This window comes from Dermacentor albipictus, chromosome 1, assembly GCF_038994185.2.
Source record: "Dermacentor albipictus isolate Rhodes 1998 colony chromosome 1, USDA_Dalb.pri_finalv2, whole genome shotgun sequence".
In the NCBI taxonomy this organism is placed as follows: domain Eukaryota; kingdom Metazoa; phylum Arthropoda; class Arachnida; order Ixodida; family Ixodidae; genus Dermacentor; species Dermacentor albipictus.
The window spans coordinates 191,326,406-191,351,656 of NC_091821.1; the positions used below are offsets into that span (position 1 = coordinate 191,326,406).

Genomic DNA, 25,251 nt, shown 5'->3' on the forward strand with positions numbered 1-25,251 from the left:
ACAGCACTCCGATGCGCTACCAATTCGACCACGGACTACCCAGTGATATAGTTAGGCGGAAAAACGGGTTGACACAAACTTACATAGATACGTAACTCCCGGAAGGTGTGTGAAGTACCCTAATATTGCGAACGCATTAAAATACGAAGTTACTATTACATAAAACGCTGATCCAAGTGATACTTGAGTGCATTTCTGTTGTATGGTGCCCTTTCAACCAGTAAACTGAGTCAATAAATGAAATCCGGACCAAAAAAAAAAAAGGGAAGTGAAACAGTATACGTTTTGAGTGCCACACATACGACCACTATATTTCACCCTATGCTGCACTTTGTTCCTTTAACTTAACACCACTCTTCGAGTGTCGCGATGTGAACTCTAAAATTCTTGTACAATATCACATTCTTCCTGTCGATTATCAAGCTCTACACACTTAATATTCGCTAAGAAAACTTCAACGATTTTCGACGAGCTCAACCTGAAACGTTTCTCACTCATGCGTTATTATTTTTCAATACAGCTTTTATCCCGAACAAGTGACCTTTGGCATTATTTACGTGGTATAGTGCGCTCTTCTACCCTTAATGATTTTATTTCTGCAGTTGACGTTACTACGTCATGTCTCAACATTTTTCATTTTTTAACATTCTTGTTCATATTTTTGTAGTTATTTATCATTCCTTGTAAAAAATTTGTACACAAAGAAAATTGTCAGCAACACTGGTAGGCCCCCTTTTGAGAACTTTGATATTTGACTAGAAAATGCGTTTTCGGGAAGACAAGGCCTACGGCAGCAAAGAAATCCTTCACACAGCACACATTCGAGCGCAGGCGATTGTGCTTGGAACGATCCCAGCTTGAAAGCAGCTGGATGATGCTGACTAAGGAACCTGATTGTTCTATTTAAATGGACGACATCAACGCTCATGTGAATAGTATCTCAATAGTATGTTAAAAATCGTGCTCCATAATTCGTGGTTGATACTTCGGGAATCGTGCTATAAATTCTTAGTAAAAGCGACGACGGCTACATAAGAGGCTGTACTTTGTAGAGCTCCTTTGCCGTCCTCACCGCAGTTTAGCAATCTTAAAAGAAATATTTACCTCAGGGCTGTATTGTCTAAATACATGGCAACGAAAAAATTGTTTTGCTCGACATACATTTAATTAATCATACATTAATTTAATCATTACATACATTAATTTACATTACGACATTACGACATACATTAATTTAATCAGGTTTGTTGCATTGCAAGAAATATGAAGGTTGTGGGATCATTTCCCACCTGCGACAAGTTGTTTTTTCATCCACTTTCATTCATTTCATTCCATTAATTTATCGTTTCTTTATTTGATTTATCCAGCACAAGTAATTTCCCATATCTTGTCCTCGGTGTCAGTGTTTGTTGGCTTCTTATGAATAGTACGCAGCAGGTTTATTTAGGCCCGCAGTCTTTTTACAAACTATGTTGGATACGGTAAAGTGAAAAAAAAAAAAACAAAGGATATCTGTAGCTTTCTGAGTGAGCAATAAATAAGTAAACAAATAAAAAAACGCTAACACGATTCTGTGAGCTGCACTTATGGGGACATCTAAAGCAGAGTTGATGTTTTGTACACTGCATTGGAATACAATAGTAATTTGTGAGCGTAATGCCTTTTTAAGGACCTGGGAAACACCACAGCGATTTTCACGTACGCTCTTAACTAATATTTGAATTTATTTTCCTTCATATGAGCTAGAAAATGCAGTTTACAGAACTGTGATATATGTTTTGATGCAAGCCTACGGATTTGCCAATTTACGCTGTATGGTTTTGTCCTTCCAGAGACCGATTTTCGGCAATTTTTGAAGAGCCTATGAGGCCCTAGATCAAAATCATGCTTACTTCAGTCCGTATATTCCGGCTTTTCTCTTTAAAGGGCCCCTCACCAGGCCTCATAGCCAATTTTGGTTATATGCTGGAAGTTATTACGTGCCCTCTAAGGAGCGCTCTGCCGCAATAATTTTTCAAATCGGATCATTGATAGCCGAGATGGAGATATTTCAATGCCACGAACCCGTGATTGCAGGCGGCGAGCGCCACTGAAAACAGAGACTCTCTCCCCTCGCCCCGTCTAGCCTCCGCAAACGAAATTCCTTCCCTGCGTTTTCCCATACCGGATCTCGAGGATCCCGTGACACTTACGTCACAGGCCCTGCCTTCATTTTTCTTTTCTTCTCGCTTTTTTTTTGCGGCGCGCCGCACTTCCACTGACGGCGTTGCACGCAAGCTGTTGTGATTGTCTCGTTTCGCGCTGCGCACGATTTTGCGCGCTTTGCACGAGGACACCTGACTAGTGGTATAAGTCTGTCCTACACGAATGCTCAGGCAGACACAAGCGGATCACAGAGCATGATCCCGCGCTGGAACACGGTAGAAAATGACATAGTTTCGGCGTCTGCGCGGGCTAGCGCGCAACATGGGAACAAGCAGACGAAATGGAAGTAAGTACATCTCTCTTGCTGCGGTGCGAAGTAAAACAAAAACACACGAACATTCTGTTTGTGTGTTTTAATATTTCTCTAAGGTTTAATTCGTCTATTCAAGCAACGTATTAGACAAATAACTGATGTTGCCTAGAATAATTATCGAAGTCACGTGTCACCACGTTTTACGTCACAGCAAACACGTGTACGTATGCGCACTAGCACGTGTACGCCATCCTCCGGCTTGGAGCCGGAGAATGACGTACAGCGTTCGGTTGGAAATTTCAGACCTTTTGCGCGGCGCGTAGCGATGTAATACTTTGCAGACGCGATCGTTATCGCACATTGAATGCTCTGCGCTTGTTAGCTCAAAATAGCCAGACCTGGTCAGGGGCCCTTTAAAGCAACAAATTTTGTTTATGTCGATTCAATGGTTGTCTAAGGAGAAAATTTTTACGTTGCACATGTATTTCAGTATAAAGAAATCAGAGTTGGACGCGAGGGAAGTCCTCCTCTTAAGTCCTCTTCCCATCTTCTAGTGGACAAGAAAGAAGGCAGCATCGAAGACTACAACTGTGCAGATTACTTTTCTGTGTAGCGTGCAGGAGCGAAGTAACATTAGTTAATTCGATTTATGAAACTAAACAGGAGAATGTGGAATGAAGACCTGAACAGTCGCAGTGACGTTCCTTCCAAGTACGTTTCCTCTCAACACATAAGCTCTTCCTCTTCGTTGGCAATGCTGCGAGCGCGGCGGCACAAGGTCTGGCGCGTTATCTCCGTTACGATGCATAAAACAGCGCGTCTACTGCGCACTGCAGAGTCATCTGCGCGCTTCAAATTGAGCAGAAATAAAGAGAAAAAAATGAAGGCATCAAGAAAGGGCCCATAAACAAAGAATAAATTGTGTACGGCTGAAAAAGAAAGCGCAAGCGCAACGACGTATACGCATGTAGGCTTGCCGCGAAAAGTCGCTAATTTACGCGTTTTCATCGCGGTGCTCCTTGCGAGAACGCGCTCTCTAATAACGCCGGGCCCATCTCCCGCTGCCGCTCACAAATGTCGCTAATCGATGTGGGAACGGTAATGGGAGTTGGTTTATGTAGGGAGAAGGAGCCTCAGCCGTGCTGGGAGCCGCGGCCAAGCATCAAAAGCGGCCCCAGGCAGGCAGAAAGCGCGCGCCGGCGGGAACGCGCTGCCGCCGACGTGAGCGCGCACGCGTGTGTGTCCGGCTGTCGTGGCGAGAAGGGAAACCCGAGTACCTTTTGTGTATTTTTGCTCGCCCGCCGCGAGAGCCTTTTCGAGTGGGCGGACCGAATTCCGCTGATGGCGCGAGTGCGCGAGCCTTTATACGCCGACGCGTGTCCAGACGACGAGAGGAGACGCGCTATGCGCCACTCGGCCGCCGAAGAAACAAGGTTAGGGAAGTTGCGGCAGTCGAATTGGCCGCAAGGCACGCCGGTATCTTCAAGCGGACGATGCGCTGCTTGTTGCCCGTAACGAGAAGTCTGGTCAGTGCTCGTTTATATCTGTATAGCGGACGGCCGCCTTTAAGCAGGCGGACATGAATCTTTTTTTGCTGCTACTGGGATTCTCTCACCCAGACGCGCTGTCACTCGGCCTCCTTGTGTCGCTCGCTGTCTGTGGCATTGACAGACGCGGTTAAGGAGGCTTTGTCGCAACCACGCGACGTTCTCTCTTGTCTTCTTGAGTGCCTCCGTTCGCAAGATAGTGCGTATAAGGTGGTACCCACACTGGGTGCAAAAGGAAATTTCCGATAACATGACTTGGTTTACTTTGAAAGAACGTGCCTATAGTCGTCCTGCGTTTAGCTGTCTCCAAGCGTTGGACGAATGCGTAGAGCGTAGTTTTTTTGAAGATTCCCTGCTGAGTGCGCAAGTATAAAAACAAGCGTGCGCGCGTATACTATATAACGGCCGTAATTCGACGTCAACTGGAGGAAGAGGCCTCACTTTTCAAGGGTGAAGACTTGCTAGTACATTAAATATATTAGGTGAGTCATGAGCGTGCTTTGTAATAATTCTCCGACTTCATGCCTGTCTTACTTAGGAGTTCACAGCCGTGTTTATAGCGAACAAGCATGACGAAGAGTGGGACAGAAGCGCTTGTGTTCGTCCTTTCTTTCCCTCGTCATTGTTTCTTGTTAGCACTAAACACTGCTACGAAACAAACTATCTCACTCGCAGTGATTTCTAGCTTGCGTCACCAATAGTTCTAGTAGAGTTTGAAGAGACGTTGAATTAAATTCTCGGGCTTTTACGTACCAATACCACGATTTCATTATAAGACACTCCGTAGTGGGGGACTCCAGATTAATTCTGACCACCAGGGAGTGTTCAACGTACTCCAAATCTGCGGGACCACGGGCGTTTCTGCATTTCGCCCCCATCGAAATGTGGCCGCCGGGGACGAGATTCGGTCCCGCGCCTCGTGCTTAACATGCAACACCATAGCCGCGAAGCCACAGCGGCAGATTGAAAATACATCCACACTCAGGCTTTGTGTTCACTCCTCTGTCTCGTATATATTGTTCGCGCTAAACCCATGCGCGCCATTGTTTCGTTGCAACTAGCCAGCCGCAGTGGTAGTGTAGTGGCTATGGCGTTGGGGGTGCTGAGCCCGAGGGCGTGGGATCGAATCCCGGCAAAGGCGGCCGCATGTTGGGGACGAATTTCAAAAACGCCTCAGTACTGTAGCATGGGGGACAAGTTAAAGAACACCAGGTGGTCAGACGGCACGGTAATAACAGCGGTCCAACACTACGGCAAGCCTCATAATCAGATTCTGGCATTGGCACGTAGAAACCCAGAATTTAAGAAAACAATACATTCCGCTTGCAACGCTCATTAATGAGCGCTGTTCTTCATAACGTGCCGCAAGTACAAAATATAGTGGGAACAAGGCAAGTTTTGTTTGATGCACATTGTAGGGAAAAAAAATTATTTTCTCGCCATGGCAATTTTGCCACCTTTACCCATTTTCCGTCCCCACGGCTTTATAATTATATAGCTTTCACTGGAACATTCAAGATATTCGTCTGGAAACTTGCGGCAGAGTGCATTCATTCCATTTACTGTTCTTTTTTTTTTTTCACTTGGAAATACTTTCTTGTACTTGCATTGTACCACCCCTCCTCCTCCTCTCAGACGGTTGTGAGGAAAACCAATACATTACAAAGAAGACTTCGTAGACGAATATCTCAAAACTGGTTGGGATCTCATGATTACCACTGAGTGCACATACCTTGCTCACTGAACTGTTTCGGGCCAAGAATGGCAAGAATCCCCCTAAAGTAATTAGTTACAACGCCTGTCCATTAATTTTCGTCAATTGAAGACGTGATTAGTTATTTGGATGTCCCAAACGTGATTGTCATGTGGATGTCATTTGGACAAGACATCTGAACGTCCCATAGCACAAACAACGTGTCGACGAAACCTATTGATCTTCACCGCACTATTTTGAAGGATGAAAGTACTCACTGAGACAGCCAGTATCTGGATTTGGTTGGAGGAGGGAGCATATACAAGAGACTCAAAAGTGTTTCTTTCGGGGCATAAATAAACCACCGCGACGGTTCGTGTGCTATTGCTCTCTGCTGCGGAGCACCAGGTCGAAGGCTTGATGCCAGCCCTCAGCGGCCTCATTCCGACGGGGACAGAAGGCGCTCATGATCCATGCTTTTGATGCGCGTTAAATAACGGAGCGTTTCCTACGGATTATTTTCCTTCTATTGTCGACATTTGGTACGAAAATGTAACGTCTATCTTATCTAACCACAGTGATAACGGTGGTGCGGTGGTGTGCGAGCAGGTGCGACGGCAAAAAGTGATGAAAAAGCAGAAATGATCGTCACAACGTACTTTCCATTATAGCGTACCGCTTAGCTCAGGTGTTGTATTGGGACTTCATAAACCCAATTGTGCACTGTGTACACGTCAGTCTTTTGTTCTTCCAAGACTTCTTTAGACGTAGAGGCGCACTTCGGCTTGTCTTATAATCGACACAAATTGAATTAAATTGTTGCTAAAGGTCTGGAAACATGTGCAAAGATGCGTTCACATAGCAAATCGAGTCGCGGAGGTCACGTGACCTACTTGCAGTGCTTTTGCAAAAGGTTGCCTTTTGTTGGAGTTCCTTTGGAGTACGCGGGTACTTTGATGGTCGACCACGGTTCTTCGGGAGCAAGAGGAATGTAGCCAATCGCAAAAACGCACATGCCAGATGGCCGTTGACGCCAACAGCCACTGGAGCCTTACTATTAAAGCGAAGCTTTCTTTGCCTCTTCCTTCGACTTTCCCACAGCTGCTGCTGCTGTAACGCTGGCCACGCCAGGATGACGTTGAGACGCACGCCACTAACGGTGGCCGCGTCGGGACGTGGTGGAAACATGGACATTCGTAAAGAATATAAGACAATGTACGTGCCACGTGGAGAGCCTGCGTGGTTGTGGTTCAGAAGGATTATTGCGACACCCGTGGCGTCGACACCGGATTTTCTGCGACACGGGGCCCTTAACGCTATAGCGTTAGCACACGACAGGAGTGTGGCACAAAGGAAAGACAATAGAGTTTCATACAATAATTGGAAAGACGACCATAGAAGCTCGTGTCAAGATTTACGCCGCGTCGCATCTCCACATCGCCCTTTGGACACCGTAACTAGGCGTGACGCCTCACAAATCCTGTGCAGGAGCTGCCACGCTTGCCTCCGTCCTCACCCGCAACAGCAACGACAGTAGAGGTAGGAGGTGGGGATAATATTAGCGAGGGAATAGAGAGAGAGAGAGAGAGAGAGAGATAGAGAGAGCAGGCAGTTCTGTGAGCTACAACGCTACAGCCCAAAATGGCGCCGATGTGCCGACGAGACGAAGGCTCGCATAAAGCGTCGAGCGGACCAGGTAAGGTAACGTTTCACATATCCCGTCGCGACTGTCATATTCCCTGCATATATCACAGGCAAATAACGTCAAAGAACGCAAACAGCAGACAAAGCTTCGCTTACATCGATTCCCACAGTGCGTGGGACTTGCATTGTCTTTTTTTTTTGCGATAGAATGTGTTTACTGTGTCTCGCTTGCAAGAATCTATATTCTCTGTCAACGGGGTTGCATTTTGCTCCAATGTTTACGCTCATATTGCCGTACATGATAGTGCAAAAAAACGTACTTCTGTAATTACATCTATTGTTTTATGCTTCTACGTAACAGGGTACTTTAATTTCGACTGACCAGAAAGGTGACTCGCCAAAAAAGGTCAGTTGGCGTCCATTGCTCAATTGGAAGAACAAAACAAAAATCAGAATTCATTTCCAAATTTCTACGTCATTTTGTCCTGCCTTGCCAGTCTCGGCTGAAATTATTCACTTTCGAAAATGAACCAGGTAAAAATAATATAGCACCTACTCATGCTGTGCGTCCTCTTACGCCCATGCAGTTCTCCCTTTTTTCCTTTTTCTATTCCACTTTCCTTATGCCCAGTGTAGGGTTTCATCAAACATGGACGCTTGGCCCCCCTACTTTTCATCTTATACTTCTGCTTCAGAGGATTAACCGTGAGGCAGTCGGCGTCTTCAATGGCTTCGCCGAAGCAGAAGCTAAAATCACATCCGGGTGATAGCGTAGGCCAACATGGCTCACTGAATACTGAACGCAGTTGGTCCTGTTTCTGCGGAAGAGGTCGATACAACGAAGGCAAGTCTCGAAGTACTTCAAGCAGAACTGTGGGCGCTCTAACCTTCCCTGCAAGGGCTACACAAAAGCGTTCTTCTTGAGAATTTACTTTGCAGTTACGAAACATGCAGACGGGCCAAAACAAGCCCATCAATGCATCCTGTCATCATTGGTGTATTGACTGGAAAATTCAAAGAGCACTGCCTTGAACTAAAACATTTATGTCATTTCCTATCGGTTCCCGTGCACACAGCTATCGAATACAATGAGTGGACCCAGAGCGAGGTGCGATCAGCACAGTGCAGAAGGGCATCCGCACCGGTCCCATTTTGTCCAAACTATGAGCACGACCGGCCAACTCGTTGCCAGTGATGGAAAGCGTTAAGGGAAGGGGCACAACTGTTCGGAATTTTCGTCAGCCGCGGCAGTAGCGGCTTGATGACGAGGCGTGCGACATACCGACGATGCCTCAGGAATTACTGAGTGGCATTCGGACACTCTGGTGCCGCGTTGCTTCCCGTACTTATTCCCACATCTTGCGGTCCGCATTTTAGTGCGTCTACTCTAAGGAAGGCACATTTCGTCGGTCTACGTGCATCGTAGCGACTACGATGCACGTGATCGCAGGCTGTCGTACATTTTCATATCTGTGAAAACAGTCTTTAATTCCTGGGGACGTACAGTCGCGGACAGAATAAAATGGACCACGGGATCTCCTAAAATGTTCAATTCCCGAGCAGCCTGTAGCAGTAACAAGTAAAACTGCCCACGACAACGTTGTTAGCACATTCTAGTCGAGGTCCAAAATGCAAATACCAGATTGCGTTGTGAGGTTGCGGAGATATTCAGCTTTTTCTTAGATTTCATGGTCCGTAATATTCTGTCCGCGACTGTACATACACCAAGACAGAGATGGTGACTGCGTGCTCCCAAAAATACACAATAATGCAGCACTCGCGCTCCTATTACGGAAGATCACTGTTATCGCCGCTGTCTGCCCGTGAGGTTTAAGGTAGGCGGCGGCTGGCTAATGAAGAACCCTACCTACACCCATCCGAGACATCCTCAACTATGGGAAAGTCATACGCATGCATTGAAACAGACAGCAAGGCAATAAGCGAAGTCTGAGACTTTGTAACCTGAGCAACGCCTCACCATGAGTTGGTGTAGAATAAATTTCTATTTAGGTATTATTTTCAGTACCTCATCATGTAAAACCAGCATTGAAGTTCAAAACAACAAAGATTTTTGCGCATAGATCCCTGCTAGCAATCTGATATATTTTTTGCATTGTAATCTGGAGCAATGAAATATGTTACACAGCAATGAATGCACATATTGCCGACGTCCTTCTAACTCTATATTTGCCAAGTTATGTCTCTTGTGGATGCCGGGTTCAGTAGATGGAAATAAAGCTATTCTATTCTATTCTTCTATTCTAAGTCTTCATTTAGCGGTGCTCGTTCCTCCAACCATATGGTAAAATAATTGATGGCATTTAGTTTTACTACAGCCAACCTGTTTGCCCCTAGTTGGTCAGGATTTTTTGTGGGCTCGTTTTATGCTCAGCCAAAAACAGGACCACCACCTAGCGGCCACAGCCACTCAGTCAAACCTCGCCGATGACGCTGCCCGGCGAGCACAGGCTGGCGCACCGACACCCCTTATACCTTTATCGGCAGTAGACGCTGCAAGAGAGCTTCGCCGTCTCGCTCGTACCATCACATTAAGTCACTGGCATTCCCCACAGAACTCTAAGTGTCGTTTCTACAGCGTCGACCCATCACTAAAACTTAAATTACCAGGAAAGCTTTCACGACGTGGACGCAACACTGCTGTGTCGGCTGTGGGTAGCAGTAGCATTCACCAACTCCTACAGCTACCGTATTGGCATGACGGACTCACCAATGTACACTAAGTGCAAGTGTGAAGAGACCCTCAGTCATCTTCTGTGCCACTGTTCTCGCTTTGATAACCAAGACTCTCCAGTGTGCCTTGAATAGATTGGATGACAGGCCATTTACAGAAGCAAATATCTTAGATCTTGGGAGCTTGGCCTCACAGTTCATTAGCCCAGAAAGCAGTTCGAGCGCTTCTTCACTACCTGAAGGCAACACACTTGAGTGCCAGGCTATAGACATCCTACACCTAACTTAGTGTATGTGAAAGTGCGGTAGAATGATGTTTTTTTTTCTCTCTCTCTTTCACTCCCCGTTCCCCTCCCCACGTGTAGGGTAGCAAACTGGACTCAGTCTGGTTAACCTCCCCGCCTTTCCTTCTTCCCTTTTTATCTCTCTCAGTCAAACCTCAAACGGGAGCTGCAAAATTGCTTTTTTTTTAGTATCCGGGTAACAGAGTTATGTTTTCTCGTATGTTCGAATTACAATCAGAAGCTGTCATGTCTGGAGCTGGTCTATAAGTCGTACTTTACTTTACCAATTTTACAGTGCCCCCGGAGTCCTTGAGCTTATAGATAATAGCCTGTATGGTCGAAGCCTTCACGTGCCACGACTCAAATGTTGGAGTGCCCTGCATAACAGCAAGTCAGAGTGCAGTTTCTAACGAGCTGACTTCAGTGCGTTCACCTCCACCCATGCCGTCGCTTGCTTTAATTTTGTCGCAACAAATTCCGATCACTTTGGCAGGAAGCAACTTGGGCGGGAACCACTGTCCTCACTTTGGGTGGTTTTCTTGCTGACTTGGGCACTTTTGGTTTCGACAGATGCTCAGGTATGTCCGGAAAAATTCGGGGCACCACGCGCTCCCTCATTGCCCACTTGCCTCGCTGTGTAGTTACGGTTTGACCGTTCACGGCGTGCTCATAGCAGCTCATGATCTCTGCAGACTCGAAATGAATGTCACTAACTTATGCGTTTGTCGTAAAAAAAAAACCTTAAAGTTTTTTCTTGGAATCACGTTTCCCTGTGGCTTCAATACATCAGGTCCCTTTGGAGGTTTGATAAATTGAGTCACATTAACATACGCCAAAGTGGGTGAAGGCGAAATCCTGTGGACTGAAGAGGCATTCATTAAATTACTTGACACTCTCATTCGAATGCCTCGTTACTTCTTATCACTTGTTTTCACTCACCAAAGGTCGTGGGTTCGAGTGCTTTAATGACGCTACCTTAATTGACTATGTCCTAATTAACTTCACCTTCACACCAAAAATCGTGGGTTCGACTTTTATATAAGCTCGAGGGATCGAATCCCACGGAAGGTCGTGAGTTCGAGAGCTTGAATGAGCGGTATCTTAATTACCTTCGCCTTTTTTTTTTGGCATGATGAGCGGCATCGGAGCCGGCTGTGGAAGAAGACGCCGCCGAACGCGCGAGCAGTGGCACGAGCGCGTGCCTGCGGGAGGCAAGCTCACGTGACTTTATGCACGCCGTGTTTTCCAGGCCATCGGGGGTATGAGCCACTTAAGGCTTTCGCCTTAAAAAAATGTCGGTGCACGGGACTTGCCGACACCGATGCATACCCCGAATGGCAGCCCGGCGCGCGGCACATCGGCATGTCGAAAATCCGCGCTCACACTTCATGGCATCCACTCAGACACGTATGCACGATCACTGCACCGAATTCTACGTTTGTAGAATGCGTTGAAGCTCCAAATACAGGCATGATCAACGCGCAAGCACCAACAACGTAGCAAAAGCGCATGCCCGAGCCAAACCTCGCCTTTCGAACTACATTTCAACTAAATCTCAACGCAACGCCAGCCCCATATCTCGTAACGGCGGCAAAAGGGGGCCGCCTCTCGAAGCCGGTTTGCCAGCTGAAAAAGAGGTGAAAACATTGGTGATAGGTGAACGTGACAGTTATTATAGGCCGGCATTAATGGGAGGCACAGGACAAGTGTGGCCGTAACTGTGAGAAAATATTATTTTGTTTATTAAGTCAATGTTCCTGGGATTCATGTTTTCCGAAGTGTTAAAGTATTTCTGCTAGAATGGCTACATACTTTCGCGGTTTTGTGTCGAACTGCTTTGGTATTTAACCAGTTAAAACGAAATCGATCGGATCGAAAGCGAAGCAATGGTTTTACACGTGATATGCTGTTCAGTGTGTTGCCGTAGCCATGCATGCGCTTTTGATTTACGAAGCATAGAATAAAGCGCGAGCGTCTAGTATTACAGCAACTGCAATTTTAAGCAATAATTATGTTGTACTTAATAACAGCCGAATGACGTACAGTAATCTCATTGACTACATCCGAAGTACATAGATTTCTCCGCCAGGCCTCGTCACTTACTGGGTTTTGAGACTTTCTTTGTCAATTTAAAATTATAATTCCTGCTGAACTCGCGCACAGCTTGCTGTATTCTACCCCTATATATCATGTTTATTTCATTACCATCAACATCTCACAGCACATTTGGGTCAGTTGTCCGAGCCTTTGAAGATTTGCAGCAAAGCTTGCCGCCCGCCAGGATTTGGAGTGGTTTTGCTGTCTTCTACTTTGTTGCTCCGTTATTGGTGAATATGTTTGGGGATGCATATATATGCATTTACACATAAAGGTTATATGTGTGCCGAAGAGTGGGCACGGCGGCAGCGTATGGGCGTTGTGCTCAAACAAGTTTCTGCTTTTTCAGCAGGCGCTTTTCATCTGCGCTTCCTTCCATGGGAATGCACGGAGCATGTGCCTGACCGATTCAGCTGCTACTGCTGATTCTGCCGAATCGGAACCTCGCCCGTGGATCATCGACAACCTCGACACCAGGAACCATGGTGAAACAACGCCGTGGGAAGACCGTACGTATAAAGCAAGCACCCTCGCCGGCAGCATTCAGTAAGCTCGGCGGCAACGCTTGGGCGATGTGCTCAAACAAGTTTCTGCTTTTTCAACAGCTTAGTTCATACTCGTGCTATCGGAGCGAAAATCGCTTTCTCGCAGTGCTGCCGTGCCCACGGGTGTTATTTTCTGCTTTTGCATCACTGTGTCTGCTGTTGTCGGGGGACGTTGAGACGAATCGTGGAACTCGAATTAAAAGGTACTTGTGCAAGGGTTGTGTGAAGGCCAAAAGGAAATTCAGGCGGCCTAAGCGAGAAAATTAAGGCCCTGGAAGACACTATAGAGCTTTGCAGGGACCTAGTGGACAGCCTTGCTGAGCTACAAAAGATAAATGAGGGGCTGAATTCAGCTTTAGAAGAACATCAAGGAAAACTTCTTGGTTTAGAAGATAGAATGCTGCGAAACAATTTAACGGTGTTTAGAATATCGGTGAGAGACAATGAAACTTCAGAACTTGAAAAAGAAATAAAAGATGTAGTTGTAGCAATTTCGCAGAAAAAGCTCGGTTTTAACTTGAACACACTAGAGCGGATGCACAGAATCGGAAAGGCGTATAAGAACAAACCCGGAGAAGAAACTTTGAGGCCTCGTCCAGTTGTACTGAAGCTTTATGATCTTAGGGAAAAAGAAGATGTTTTTCAAAATTGCGCAAAACTACAAGGCAGTGGTATTTCTGTTGGCGACGACTATTGAAAAGAAACACTGAATAAGCGCAGGCTACTCTGGAAGTCTGCGTTGAAAGAAAAGGAAGACTCGTGCGTGCGCCTGAACCGCGACAGGCTTACTGTAGATTATTCTAAGAATAGCCGTGTCGGGATACGGCAATTTCCGAAAACGAAATTGACACATTCAAGGGCTACACCGACAGATAGTGACCACTGAACCGATACCGTCTTCCAGGAAACAGACTTTCGTTATGAACATTAATGCTCGAAGCCTCGCGAATAAAGTCGGCGATATAGAACATGTGCTAGCCACTTAAGACACCCATGTAGTTATTGCTAGCGAAACGTGGCTGCGACCAGAAATACAAGATAGCGAGTTGTTACCTCCAGGTTTTAAGATAATACCTAATGATAGAGAAACTAGAGGAGGAAGAGGAGTTGAGATCATAATACAGGAAAACATTGAATGGGTAAGCATGAACGGTATTCCTAATCATGATAGCGCTTGGTGCCATATCAGATTGGGTAGTACTTTAGTCGTAATAGGAGCAATCTGTAGATCCCCTAACGCATCGATCGAATACTTAGAGGCCACCCAACGCTACTTAAAAAAACAGAAGACGTGAAACCAATGGGTAATAATTGCCGGTGATTTTAACTTCCCAGGCTTTGACTGGAACTCATTTACCTTATAGAGACACAGGAACGAGCTGACTGCTAAGTGCTGCTTAACATTGCTTTCGCTTACGTTTTAACCCAGGTAGTACAGGAAATCACTCTAAAAACGGGAACAGTGCAGTCCATATTGAACTTAATATTTATTGATGGACGGTTTGAAAATTATCACGTACCAGTTGAAGCTGGCATATCAGACCATCAACTTGTATTTGTACAAATCAAAACCAAGGTTCCCGCAACAACTGTTAAAGAATGAGCTGCGCACGTCCCCAGTTTTGATAAAGCTGACCACACGAGCATAATTGATTATTTGTCGTTTCATCTAGACACTCTGAGCTCTGACGATGACGTCAATGCGTTGTGGGCAAGATTCAAAATCATTATCTTGCACTGTGTAAACTCATTCGCAACATTAAGGGGAAAAAAAGCGTCATCCCTGGATAACGCGAGACATTATTCGTCTTAAGCGAAAACTAGGAAGACAAAGGAAACTAAAGAATCGTGAAAAGATATCTAACCTATATGCACAGCTGCGAATAAAGCTTAGGCAAGCAAACAAAGAAATATTACGGCGAAACACTTACGAACTCCATGGTATCCTCTCCGCAAAAGTTCTGGCGTCATTTGTCGCAAACCACTCAAAGCCAATGCAGCATTGTTGCTAACGACGAAATCATAACTGACTGTTCAAACATTGCGTCCTGCCATAATAAGTTCTTCCAGTCTGTCTTTTCAAATGTTTGTGATTGTGCTGCTCCAACTAGCGTAACATGATTTTCAGACGTGTCAGATATGCCAAAAGTACGACTTAGCTATGGAGGAATACCATCACTGCTGCTAAACATTAAAGAACAAAAATCTGTGGGTCTGGATGGAATTCCAAATGCCTTTTTGCGAAGATACGCTGAATGGGTTGCTCGATACTTAGAAATTATCTTTAATGCATCCTTGCAACAAAAACGGGTCCCAGACGACTGGCTTGTTGCAATAGTTATACCGATACACAAAACCGGAGACAAGCAGAAAATTCAACATTATCGACCAATTTCTCTAACCTGCTTCTCCTGCAAACTCCTCGACCATATAATATCAAAAGCAATATAGAAGTACTTAGAAAAAAAAAGAAAGCACTACATTCGAACAACATGGCTTCCGGCAAAAAACTGTCAACTGTCACGCAGCTCATTCAAACCATTCAAGTCTTTTCCAAAGCAACGAAAAACAGGTTGATGCAGTATGCCTTGATTTCTCAAAAAGCTTTTGATAGGGTTCCTTATAACGAATTACTTAACAGATTGAAACAGCTTGGGATAGACAACAATACAGTGCAATGGGCCAGGTCAATGGGCCACATAGGGCACAGTACATGCATGACATAAATGGCTACCAGTCCGATGGTTTATTTGTAACTTCAGGCGTCCCCCAATGGTCTGTCATTGGACCAATATTATTTCTCGTTTATATTAACGATGTTTGTTCAGTTATTAATGAAAACGTTACTGTACGACTGTTCTCCGACAACTGTTTAATTTATCGGGAAATATGTAACCGCAATGATAAAAAAATTCTTAATGATGCACTGGCATCTATTGAAAAATGGTTTGAAACTTGGAAAATCCAAGCAAATAAAGAAAAAAAACCATTTTTTACGTGTTACAAAGAAGGTTAAGCACGTCCTAAATTTTGGTCATCAACTAAGTTCCCCGGTGTTAACTAGCGTTAACAAATGTAAATATTTAGGAGTAACAATATCTGAAGACTTCAACTGGACTCAGCATATCACCAGTATTTGCTCTACCGCTGAAAAGAAGTTATGGTTCTTACGTTGCAAAATAAAACTCGCTTCAGCCCCCGTAAAGTTAACAGCGTATTTAACAATAGTAAGGCCTACGCTGGAATATGCAAGCATCATACGGGACCCTTACCAAAACATATTAATTCATAAAATTGAGCGGGTGCAAAGAAGGGCGGCCAGATTTATTTTTTTAAGGTACTCCCGTACTTATTCTGTAACAGAGTTGCTGCAAGAACTAAATTAACCCCCCGCCCCCCCCCCCCAACTCTTGGAACGCCATCGCGTAGCCACACTGAAATTCCTGTTATTGCGCTTTCTCAAGATTTATGTAACTTTGCTGCAGCGCACTACCTAATTCTGCGAAGAGTCCGGAGCCTACGAAGTGACCACCGAAGAAACTTTCTAGTCTCTCAATCTCACTAGTCTCTAGTGACTAGTGAGATTAGTTAGTTAGTGAGAGATAGACTAGTTTCTAGTCTCTCAATCTCAATTTCCCTAGAACCATAAAAAACTGGAATGATTTACCGGATGCTATATGTGATTCTCAAACTATAGAACATTTTGAAACCAAGGTTACAAAATATATTTTAAGGGAATCGTCATGCTCTAACATATCTCATATAAGTTGTAGAATGTAATACTGTTATGTATAATTTTGTGATGTACGTGATCTCGCATGTATCATGTCAGTTGTAGAATGTAGTATCGTGATGCATTTTTCGGCTATACATTGCTGCTTTGTGCTTGACATGATGGCTGTTATGTCAGATTTTTTGTTATAGTTATGTGTATATTTGCACGCCGTCAATATTACTTATATCTATTAGGTATACATTGCAATGATGGGTACTTGCAATAATGGGTTTTGTGCCATATTTGTACCCCACCCCTGTAACGGCCCAATCGGCCAACAGTACTTTCAAATAAAAAAAAATTCCAGAACCAGCAAAAAGGGGTTTTAAATTACTGCAACCGACAGCGCACTGCTAGTAGGTACACATCTGTTATGCGTAATAAGAATGTACACTTCTAGATAAAACAAGTAAGTATAATGTCGGCTAATAGGTGTCCGACAAACCAAGCGATCTCTTAATTAAATATCTCTATATAATATTCGGTGGGTTCTTTGATTTCCTTGACTTTCTTTGATTTAGCCATTTGGCATGTGCCAGAGTGTGTGTGGTGCGTACCCAACTTGGCCAACTTTTCCCGATTTCCATCTCTGCCAATGTGATACTAGAGGTCTAGAATCCTTCCCCTCTTCAAGCCTCTTGTCACGATGTCATAGCAAATCAAATCTGAGCTCCTAAATTCGAACGGGATGCTTAAGAGAGGGAAAGCCTAATTTTGACGTCATGTGTAGTCATCTGACAAAATCATCTCGGCCTGTCCCCATCTCGGACCCAGAAAACGATTCTCTCGGCATGGAATTTCCAAAGAAAGTGAGCACAAGATGAAACTCATGCGGCTGGATCTGTTCAGGCTCAATAAATTTCTGACGTCGTATCTTCAATACTGAGTGCTTTACAAATTACCATAAGATGCGAGATGGTTAGCCCGGCAATTGAGCTTGCACAATGCGAAAAGGCGCAGATATGAAGGCATTCTTTCGTGCTAGGTGCCCGTTTCAGTGTTCTTGCGAATATTGACACGTGTACTTATCTTTATCGGGCGACCACGTTTCGCCGCTTAACAAATGTAATCGCACAGCGATGGACGCGCCTGCATGTATCCGACGTTTCCAATCCAATCGAGCCTCCTTGCCGACCATTCCAGCAGATCGGGATGGACTTGCTGGGACCCTTTCCGACGTCAACAACCGGAAATAAGTGGATCGTCGTGGCGACAGACTACCTCACCCGCTTCGCTGAAACTAAAGTACTGCCGAAAGGTAGCGCAGCCGAAGTGGCTAAATTCTTTGTCGAAAACATCCTGCTGCGACATGGTGCCCCAGAAGTCCTCATCACCGACAGAGGTACGGCCTTTACAGCGGAGCTCACTCAAGCCATTCTGAACTACAGTCAGACAAGGCACAGGAGGACAACGGCCTACCACCCGCAGACGAATGGTCTTACGGAGCGGCTGAATAAGACCCTCGCCGACATGCTAGCGATGTACGTCGACGTCGAACACAAGACGTGGGATGCCGTCCTGCCGTACGTAACATTCGCTTACAACACGGCGGTTCAAGAAACAACACAGATCACGCCGTTCAGGTTGGTTTACGGCAGGAACCCGACGACGACGCTCGACGCCATGTTGCCGCAAGTCACTGACTAAGAGAATCTTGACGTCGCTACCTATCTCCAGCGCGCCGAAGAAGCCCGACAACTCGCCCGCCTACGGATCAAAAACCAGCAGCGTGCCGACAGCCGACACTACAACCTCCGACGACGCTTCGTCGAGTACCAGCCCGGCGACCGTGTTTGGGTATGGACCCCGATACGCCGACGAGGACTGAGTGAGAAACTACTGCGACGCTATTTCGGACCCTACAAGGTCATCCGACGTATTGGCGCACTGGACTATGAGGTCGTGCCAGACGGCATTTCGCATTCACAGCGGCGCCGCGCACGACCTGAAGTGGTCCACGTGGTGCGTCTTAAACCGTTTTACGGACGCTAACGAACTTCCCTTATTTTGTTGTTTTCTTTGCTACGAGTGCTTATTTATTACTTTCGCTTGTTTGCAGCATCGGGTCGATGCTTTTTGAGAGGGGGGCAATGACACGTGTACTTATCTTTATCGGGCGACCACGTTTCGCCGCTTAACAAATGTAATCGCACAGCGAGGGACACGCCTGCATGTATCCGACGTTTCTGGAAAGTTATCGATGCTTCTACCCGGATGTCTGTTGTCGCCGAACCTTGTGTTATCTGATTTCATCGCGTAACGCGAATGCTGTAGAACTTTGTGGAAGGCACGCGGGTCCGAACGATTAGTCTGGAACATTCGATGACTGCTCTATAAAAGCCGATGCGTTTGACCCGCTGATCAGATTTTCGACGATCGCCGAGCGTGTTCGCCGCTATCGTTCTGCTATAAGTGTAGCCTGTTTTGTGGGCACAGGTTCGCCCAATAAAAGTTCGTTTTGTCGTTCACAGTACTGCTACTGTGTTATTCAACGTCACGACCACGTGACAATATTATTGTCAGTACTATTCTCTCAAAATTAATCCAGAGTTCCCCACTACAGCGTGTCTCTTATTCAAAGTGTGGTTTTGGATCGTAAAACACCAGAATTTAATATTTTGTTTTGTTTTATATGTCGTAAGCTAGAAACAGCAAAGCACATCTTCCAAGGTTGTTGGGAAGGCGAAGTACAGTATTGTGGGAGATTATGCAATGATCACCTAAAAAAAATTACCGCTAGCTAGATGCCTGTGGAATTAGATTTTCGACGTTGTAGGATAACAGCAATGTTCGATTCGACATCACAAAATCACTCGGGCTCACAGCATACGAGAACAATGCCTGCAGTTTTGTCATGAAGCATTCAACATATTTGATCTTTATGACTGCTTTCTGGAACTGAATAGCAACTTCGTCGAATTTAACAAGCACAGGATCCCAGTAGCTAACTACCTGTATAGAGAATATAACCATTTGTGAAAATCAAGGACATTTAGTGTCAGGACATTAGTGTCTATGTTCAGCAGACATTCTTCCACTCAGTTATGTTCTTTTATTTATGGTGTAGTACATAGCAGTAGGTAAAAAAAGCGCATTAACCCGTGCGCTGTATTGTGTGATGCGTTGTTACACTTTATCATCAGTTCTTTCCTGTGCCGTGGAGTCATTCGCGGCATAATGTTTTTGGTATGACTATGACGTGCTGTTGACTGCTATCATAATGAATATCACAAAAAGACGTAGAACTGTCGCTCTACATTGTATAACTTGCTTCGTTTTTTTCTTTTTTAGAATGAAACCGATCTCATTATGGTCATGGAGGCGGCGCTTATAAATCATGATAGACGCCACTAGAGTTGGTCAGGATAATGGGGCTGCAATAGCAGTGGTTACAATGTTCGGCACTTAATAACTGATCCACATTAGTAACAGATCGTCTAGATACTAACTACTACTAACTACGTTACTACAGCCAGTTCCTAACACGTTAGGAAAATATATCACAAACATTTCGTAACATATATTTAGTAGACAAAGAAGTATTTTAATGGTTGGAAAATGTAGAGAGGTCGGCCGGATAATGGAGCATCTGGCCTGCTACTCTACGTAAGGGAAGGGGAAGAGGGGAATAAAAATGGTCACAATGGGGGATGATAATGGGAGGAACGAAGTGAAGGACACATTACACAACTGCAGGCGTGAGTCCAGGCCCGTGTCACCTAGGAAACGTGAAAGTGCATGCATTGTCTCTGTCGTCTGCCAACTCTGTGGCCATGCGCCTAGCAAGAGGTCCTCCGACAGTTGTCCGTTTTGTAAATGTCTCAATGTATCTGCCATTGTCAGTCTTTCGCACGCATACTCAGGGCACACCACGAGCACATGTTCTATAGTCTCTACAGCGCCACACACTGAACAGTCGGGGGAGTCTGTCCGTCCAATTTAGTGGGAATATTTGTGCGTGAAGGCGACGCCTAATCGCAGTCTGTGTATCAGGCATGTATTAGGGCGTGGAATTCCACGCAGAATAGGAAATTTCACATCGGGATCCAGCCTTTTAAGGCGGACGTGACAAGCGTCTGGCTGGGCCCAGTATCTTCTCGTCGCACTCCTCCTCATTAATTCCGACAGGAGGCATGTGATGTCCGGTCTGGAGAATGGCACTACAGTTCGCAGGCCATTGCTGAGGGCGCGTCTTGCTGCAGCATCGGCCATCTCATTACTGTTGAGCCCACAGTGTACCGGGATCCATTGGAACTCTATGTGGTGGTGTTTTTCTTGATTATACAACATTTTCTTAACAGTGTACGTGTTCTCGGCATATGCATATATTGGAGTCCAGCAACAGCTTCTGTTGAATGGTGAAGGGTGGCTTGGGGAGTGAAGGGAATCATTAACCAAGTATCACTTAGAAATATTCTTGAAAGCTCCAATAATATTGTACATATACTTAAGGCCAATGTGGCTGCCTTCAGTTTTAGACATTGGGCCTGCTGCTCGCAGCTCTGGTGGCGATCGAATTCTTGTTATTATTTCGTCTGAAAGCACATGTAAAACTGACAGTATTGAAAATAAGCGAAGAAGCAGATCGCAAACTGCCACTGGAAGGGCCACAACACCTGCCCACAGTTAAGGGTGTAGGGTGAGAAAAATATAGAAGTTGAAGGTATAGGGAGAGAAACAGAAAGCAAAGAACAAGATGACAGATCCCAAGGACTAAAGAAAAGCAATGGCAAAGAATATAATACGGCAGTAGAAACAGAAAATCACCGCAGGTCGCAAGCACTAAAATATATAGAATACTTAAAAAATGCATCCAATGCGATTCAACTGATACGGTGGCCTCCAAGACATGCCTCATATACTGCTGCATAAGCCATACTAGTTCTTTCTGGTGTTGATATTTCCACGACAATTAAGCGTTTTTTTTTGTCACCACCCCCTGGCAGACCCTGCCATATAGCAATATTTTTCTAATTTCCAGTTCATTCTCGCAACGTCTTGTAACGATCGTCTAAAAGCAGGCGTCTCATTTTTAGATTTGTCAGTGTGGCTTCGGAGCATTATAAACATTTTCCCCCTGGTCAAGATAATAAGGGTCAGTTTCCTGATCAATGTGTAGTCCACATAAGCGAATACAAATCATATTCTTTGAGTCCTTGAAGGTTGTGGTGTCACATTCTGCATGGTGAGCACTCAAAGCTCGACCGATACGCAATGCAGGGATTCTTTTAAAGTTGCACTTCATCTGTAAATGCACGGAGGTTCACATCATCGTGGTCTACGCAGTGAATCACGAAAACCCTACTGACATCCATTCTTTGCGTCGGCGAAAGTTACTGTATTAAATGTAGGGCCGGTCTTCGCAAACGAGTTCTTCGACAGAAGGGTTCGTAAGCTGCGAGCCAGTGACGACGGCGAACACATTTTTAGCAAGCATGGCTACGTTTCACGCTGAATTAATGGCATAATCATGAATCGACGATAATCAAGCTCTATCCCCCTCTCCAGAAAAGTGAAAAAGAGAGGAAAAGAAAGAAAGAAAGAAATGAAATGAAATAGTCAAACTATCGCGAGCTAATCGAAACAACATTTTGTAGGTGACGGCACTCGAAATGCCCTGCCGGATGAGAATGAAAAGCCACCGTGTTAATTTATGTTCAGTACCTGCATTTCGTGACAATCTATACACTATATACGTTCGTAATTGGTTCAACCACAAAATCGAGCATCATTTCAGTATCTGTTGAAATCTAAGGGATATAATGATAAAACAGAATAACTCGTCGTTCCGTTTCAAAAGTCCAGTCTTGTCACTGTAAGGACTAACGCCTGTAATATATGCTGGTAATGCGAACCGTTGAATGTCAATACTGAAATCTGGTGAGTTACAGAAAAGCTGTAATTGAAGCATTGTGTGTGTGCCAAGCCAAATTTGGCAGCATACATTAATTCCGTATATGTGATTTATTAGAAGACCTGCCTTGGTACCGTCAGTTAAGAGGGTGGATCTCTTCTGTATTCTGCCAGGCGAATAATTCCAAGGAACGATCAATTTTCAGCTTTATACCATGCGAAAACGCGCTCTGCCAGACCAGTTGGTATTTCATTGATATTATTATGGACAATAGCACGTAGGCCTAGTAAAGAAATAATTGTGCGGATTTTTTATCAGGCGTCTCTAGCGGACGCCTAAAGCTATGGCCGGATGTCATCGCAGCTCCCTTAATTAATGATACCCACATGGCGATAAACGTCCGTCGGCACGTGCACGGGTTATTTGAACCGACACTTCGGTACGCGGAGTGTTCCCTATGTAGTCGCCCTCGTCGTGGGGACTTGAGATGTTCTGAAGCGGTAAATTACATTTCCCCGCGTCAGAAGAGGCAATGGAAAGTGAGTCACCGAAGTTTTAAACCTTCCGGAGTGGGCTTTGGTGGGCGGCCTGGCTGGCGAGAAATGAATACTCAGAAGCATAAATGTCTTTATAGCTAAATAATGGGGGCATTAGGCCCACTTTATTAGTTTCTATAGTATATACGTATGGCTGTGCTATGTGTTAGCGCTTGCTTTCAACCACATGGGTATTTGCGCTTGCTTTTAACCACATGGGTGTTGATGCACACACGCACGCACGTGCACACGCACACAAAGGCATACGCACAAAGAAGATTGGTGACTAAGATGGGGTCAACGCTCATATATGTACTAAACGTAATTTGCTAAATATTTTGTACGCACAGGCTGTTCCTGGTTACTACTCACAGCGGTAGCATTCTCGCACATATTTTTGTACGGAGAGCCGATCAGCTCGCAGGGATCAGTTATTTCGGGATTTCAAAACGTCTATGTTCTACGCCAGGAGCTCTGAAAAAAAAATCTAACGCAACTAGGTACAGGCGCGAGCAATAGGGTCTATAGGAAATAAGTCATAAAAACAGGGTGCTGATCCGAAAAAAAAAAACAGATTGTTTCGGATTTGGGCTCAACTCGCTCAGATTCCGCTCCAGTTCAGTTCTGGTTCGGAGGAATAAAATTTTGTAGCGGTTTGCGAACCGCTTCCCAGACTGGTTCACCATAGTAGACTTTGTCTTGTGATATGATGCCGACACGTTACATAGCGATATTCACTTGTCCGCATGGCGCTATACACAGGTCTTGTCAGGAGGCGGAAGGAATGGCTTCTTTGGCCCATGGCCGTAGTAGAAATTTATGGGGGCGTTCGAATAGTGGATTTTTTAATCGAATCGAATACGAATAGTGGAGAAAAAAAACGTCGTCGAGAATTGAATTGAATATCGAATACTCGCAATATCTAGAAGAAGAAAGAAACTGAAATGAAACCTTTCGCAGAGTGCGTTCGGCAACGAAAGGCTTGTTTGCATTATTTGGTACATGTACACCAAGTGTGCTACAATACGATCACACCCAGTGCACAATGACAATAAAAGTAACAAAAAATAAAGTACAGGTGCCAGATGCATTTAGTAGAGAGTGGTGCTCGTTGAAAGAGCTAATGACAATACTTGAGCGTCGCGCATGCTCAAGCTGCGGTGGGTCACAATGTTAAATTGCTTTGTCTAAATCGAGGCCGTGAATTCATAGGCTGCCTAAGATGATACATGCTTACTTGACTGATGTTTATGAGCATGTCTCCGTTTGCATCACTTTTTTTCCTGTAGACTGAAAAAAAAACTGCTGTTATCTCTCACAGTATGCCAATAAAACTATAAGAATTGGCCTTGTGGATGCAGTGTAGATCCGGGCGTTGATATGCCGACAACGGGAACAGCGGCAGCGCGTTTTCGTACTGTGTCATTTTTTTTTGTGCACTTTTTGTACGTTTTCCTTTTTTGTTTTGCTGATGGTCGTAAAGAGCACGAAATTCGCATTGCATTGCATAAGTACTCCAACCTTCCAATCTGTAGCGAGGAAAGAAGCTAGCAAGTAACAACTCACTCAGATACCTCCTTCATTTTTTTTTATAAATGAGCAGGTGATGACATTCATTGTTCTGAACGGATGACGAGGAGAGTTTGTTATTTTTCGCGTAATTTTTTACGCAAATGCAACATGGCACAAGCTCTTCCGCTGACTAAGTGGGGACAAAAAAGTCTAAATCATACATATTGTGCCCCGGGAAAAATATGAAAAATGGAAGAGCGTTGTAATCTGTTTAGAGGCGCCAAACATACGTTGAAACATGGCACCAACAAAAAGCACATTTTCCGTGCTATTAAGCACTCTTTTTGCCGCGCAATGAGATGGCTACGGCATTAAGATTACCCACCGCAGTGTTGATGTTACAAGAAGCCCTGCTGATACACTCGTTGGTTTTGCTATTTTCCTTCCTCGACACGCCTTCATTTTTGCTCTCCGTGTATCTTACACTAGCAAGCAGACCTATAGCTGTGGAATCGGGGGCTTCAACGGAAATGGTGATTCTGCGGAGCCCTTGAAACAAAGTTTAAGCCGTGGGACAGAACTGGCGCAGCCGAGTTCCGACATGCAAGCCTCTCT

The 25,251-nt window shown here is 44.9% G+C and overlaps 1 protein-coding gene across 7 annotated transcripts in view; it reads left to right on the top strand.

Annotated features, from left to right (window-relative positions):
• Window positions 1–3,793: 3,793 nt before the first annotated feature.
• LOC135897978 (uncharacterized) overlaps window positions 3,794–25,251 on the top strand; it is an 82,966-nt gene continuing 61,508 nt past the window's right edge. For 2 of the 7 annotated variants that reach the window (XR_010563221.2, XR_010563222.2), the window contains exons 1-2: window positions 3,796–3,984; window positions 12,764–12,923. Coding sequence is in view for 2 of the 7 variants with exons in the window: in XM_065426690.2 (XP_065282762.1) it covers window positions 3,952–3,984; window positions 12,764–12,923 (193 nt within the window). In the remaining 5 variants the exon portion in view is untranslated. Of the gene's footprint in view, window positions 3,985–4,029; window positions 4,488–12,763; window positions 12,924–25,251 lie in introns of those variants that run through there. The other 5 variants (XM_065426690.2, XM_065426691.2, XR_010563218.2 and 2 more) reach the window with 5 other exon arrangements.